Source organism: Rosa chinensis, chromosome 5, assembly GCF_002994745.2.
Source record: "Rosa chinensis cultivar Old Blush chromosome 5, RchiOBHm-V2, whole genome shotgun sequence".
Classification (NCBI taxonomy): domain Eukaryota; kingdom Viridiplantae; phylum Streptophyta; class Magnoliopsida; order Rosales; family Rosaceae; genus Rosa; species Rosa chinensis.
This window is the reverse complement of record NC_037092.1, coordinates 32,387,863-32,391,546: the sequence shown is the minus strand read 5'-3', so window position 1 is coordinate 32,391,546 and position 3,684 is coordinate 32,387,863. Positions and strand designations below refer to the sequence as shown.

The 3,684-nt window shown below is 40.6% G+C and overlaps 1 protein-coding gene across 1 annotated transcript; it reads left to right on the top strand.

The window, feature by feature from the left end:
- The first annotated feature begins 1,091 nt into the window (after positions 1 to 1,091).
- LOC112202628 (polyubiquitin) lies at positions 1,092 to 3,418 on the top strand. The gene is made up of 2 exons (XM_024343627.2): positions 1,092 to 1,242; positions 2,119 to 3,418. The coding sequence occupies exon 2, from the start codon at positions 2,119 to 2,121 to the stop codon at positions 3,262 to 3,264; it is 1,146 nt and encodes a 381-aa protein (XP_024199395.1). The 5' UTR covers positions 1,092 to 1,242; the 3' UTR covers positions 3,265 to 3,418.
- The last annotated feature ends 266 nt before the right edge of the window (positions 3,419 to 3,684 follow it).

The window sequence follows — 3,684 nt, the reverse complement described above, 5'->3', positions numbered from 1 at the left end:
CGGTCACAAGTGCAGCGCCCTGCCCGCCGAGGCAAGCCGCCATCGCAAAACCTCTCTTAGTCACTTACGAGAGGCAAAGAGAACATTAGGTCTTACCGCTACTCCCCAATTTTTTATTTGGTTAAAATTCTCATGAAGGAAAAAAAATTTAAATTAGTAAAGACAAAATTTAAGTTACTAAAAAAGGAAATATGAAGTGTAAATTGTAAAATTCCTTGTGTGGATTTCACTCCCCTTAATTTAAAGACTTTATAATTCTCAACTGTCAAATTCACTTATCCTTAAAGTCTCTAAAAAATTGTCTTTTCGGTGAGCATGACTCTTAATCCATATAATGGATTTTGAGTTAGTCCACCCAAAGTGAGTCGACCAAATTAAAGTAGCTCACGCCCATATCAAATGACACCACCCTTCGTTCTCGACTAGATCATTAATCGAGCAATGTTGAACTACCATGGTCACAGTTAATGGACGATCTTCCATCATTAGTGGACCCTAGAATTTTTTATTTTTTTTGTTACAAAAAGTTTAAAAGAGAGGAAGACTGTCCTACACTTCCCCGCTAAGACAGACTTACAATCTCGACCTCAAATGACTGACGTGAGACACACACTTGTCTCTACAGTCCCCAAATATGGATTTCCGCAGGAGATTTACAGATCGCGCAACCCAACGTAGGACTGAGGACAATGGGGATCAAACTTGAATTGAGACTCAACTGCAAACACGCTCATACCAACTGAACTAATTCATAGTGGTTAGTGGACCCTAAATTGCATAGCTAACAGGTTCATAAATTTTTTTCCAAAGACGAGTACAAGAATTTTATAAGACAACAAAAGATAGCACCCGGATCATAACTCCCATGAAACTCCAGTGCAAACCCAAACTCAGCAATGATGCATATGAGTTAAGCCGCCCCCAAGGAGGAGTCCCAAAAAACCCAATAGCGTGATATTTCATGGATTCAGATCAGTAAAGACTTTGTGTTGCAGACGCTCGATCCATTTTCTAACCAAGAATCTCCATTAGCCCAAGATACACGATATCCTTTTGCTTTTCTATCTTTGGTGTGTAAGCCAGGGAAGGGTAATTTGTTTTAACACGTGGCGAACGCCCATTGGCTTCCGTACTGTAACGTTCCGTGGTTAAGTGGACAATTGGCCCTATATATATAAAGGCCCTCCCATTCGACGCCTCTCATAGAAAGCAATTCGTTTACTTGTCTCTCCGATAACCAAGGTTCGTCTCTTCGATTCAGTTTTTAGATTATCGTTGTTAATAGTTTACGATCTGTATGAGCTTGATTATCGATCTTATTGAATCCTTTTTTGATTTAATCCCTTGGTTAGACGATCGTATTATTTAATAGAATTCCCACGGCCGATTTTGATTTTTCGATTCCGTTTGGGCATCGAGACTGTGTGTATTTTGATCTGGAATTTTTGCAATGAAATTTGATTTAGGTTCGTATGAGGTAGTTTGCAATTGTTTTTGTTTGATTGGTCTATTGTGTATGACATCATTAATTTTTTTTAGGGTCTATACTCAATTCTGTTGATCTGTATTAACAAAATTGCTTTGTCTTTTACGGCCGATTTGGATTTTGTTTCCAGTTCATTAGCACCAAGGGAACAAATTTGATTTGGGGATGTGTTATGTAGTCTGCAATTCCGGGATGACATTATGTCTTTTTCGTTTGTTTAATTTTGAATTAAATTATTGTGGTTTATAATCTGGTCCTTGTGGTTATTATTATTGATGTTATGAAATAAGTAACTTGATTAAATACGGTAATCTTTGTCTGATTTAACCAATTGTTTTTTAAGATCCTTGCTTTGCGTGAATTTCAAGAATCAACACAGTCAATTTGGCTTTTTATTTTGAGTTGATTGACACTAGGTTTTTTTGTGTGTTTTCGTTTCTGAAATTTGTCTGATACAAGTTTGATTTGGGTTTGGTGTTTGGGTTGTGTTCTTTGGATTGTTTGGTTAGTAGTCAAATGTCTTTAGAATTGTTAGCCCTGCTTGAAGCTTGATTTAATGAATTATTTCTGTTGAGCTCCAATTTGTTAGTTGGAATGCCATTTGATTTATTCTTCGCTATCTGTGAGAACAGATGCAGATCTTTGTCAAAACTCTCACTGGCAAGACCATAACCCTTGAGGTTGAAAGCTCTGACACCATAGATAATGTCAAAGCCAAAATCCAAGACAAGGAAGGCATCCCCCCGGACCAGCAAAGGCTGATTTTTGCTGGCAAGCAGCTCGAGGATGGACGCACCCTCGCTGACTACAATATTCAAAAGGAATCCACTCTTCACCTGGTGCTCAGACTCCGCGGTGGCATGCAAATCTTTGTTAAGACTCTCACTGGGAAAACCATAACCTTGGAGGTTGAGAGTTCCGACACCATTGACAATGTGAAGGCAAAGATCCAAGACAAAGAGGGTATCCCACCAGACCAGCAGAGACTTATATTTGCTGGAAAGCAACTTGAGGATGGCCGCACCTTGGCTGATTACAATATTCAAAAGGAGTCGACCCTTCATTTAGTGCTCCGTCTGCGTGGTGGCATGCAAATCTTTGTCAAAACCCTCACCGGAAAGACCATCACCTTGGAGGTCGAAAGTTCAGATACAATAGATAATGTCAAGGCAAAGATTCAGGATAAGGAGGGCATTCCTCCAGACCAGCAGAGGCTCATCTTTGCAGGGAAACAGTTAGAGGATGGTCGCACTCTTGCGGATTACAACATCCAGAAAGAATCAACTCTTCACTTGGTGTTGCGTCTCCGTGGTGGCATGCAAATCTTTGTTAAGACCCTCACCGGCAAAACCATCACTCTGGAAGTGGAAAGCTCTGACACGATTGATAATGTGAAAGCTAAAATTCAGGACAAAGAGGGCATTCCCCCAGACCAGCAGAGATTGATTTTTGCAGGTAAGCAGCTTGAGGATGGAAGGACACTTGCCGACTATAATATTCAGAAGGAGTCCACTCTGCACTTGGTGCTTCGTCTGCGTGGTGGTATGCAGATCTTTGTTAAAACTTTGACTGGGAAGACCATTACTTTGGAGGTAGAGAGTTCAGATACGATTGACAATGTAAAAACCAAGATTCAGGACAAGGAGGGCATTCCTCCGGATCAGCAGAGGCTCATATTTGCTGGAAAGCAGCTTGAGGATGGGAGGACCCTTGCTGACTATAACATCCAGAAGGAGTCCACCCTTCACCTTGTCCTCCGCCTCCGCGGTGGTTTCTGAATTCTGAATGATGCCTATGTTGCCATCCTTGGCTGATGTCAAGTTGTTTGGTTCTGTACTTTTTCTAATTACGTACTCTTTAAGTACCTATGGATGGCTCAAACCTAGCTCCCTTTTGCTTATTAATAAAGATGTGTTTATAGCATATGATCTATTTCTGTGCTTGACTTACGTCTGTGTGCTTGTTTGAATGGAGTTTGGATTGAATCTATGTGCATATGTGTGCTGTTGCAGCTTCAATTAGGAAAGAGGACTGAGTTCCTGATTTGTATGGCAGTGACCTCTTGTCAGGGAATGCCTCGTCCATTTGTCCATGTTAATTTGGATCTGATGGAAGGGGAAGCGATTATAAGTGAGAAAAACAGGGTCTAGAAAGTGTGATTCTTCAACTGGTCATTCTAGATGTAAATGTGATTCTAC

Bases quoted from the DNA above. Each gene is read 5' to 3' on its own strand.
- LOC112202628 (XM_024343627.2), top strand. From the start codon at position 2,119: ATGCAGATCTTTGTCAAAACTCTCACTGGCAAGACCATAACCCTTGAG.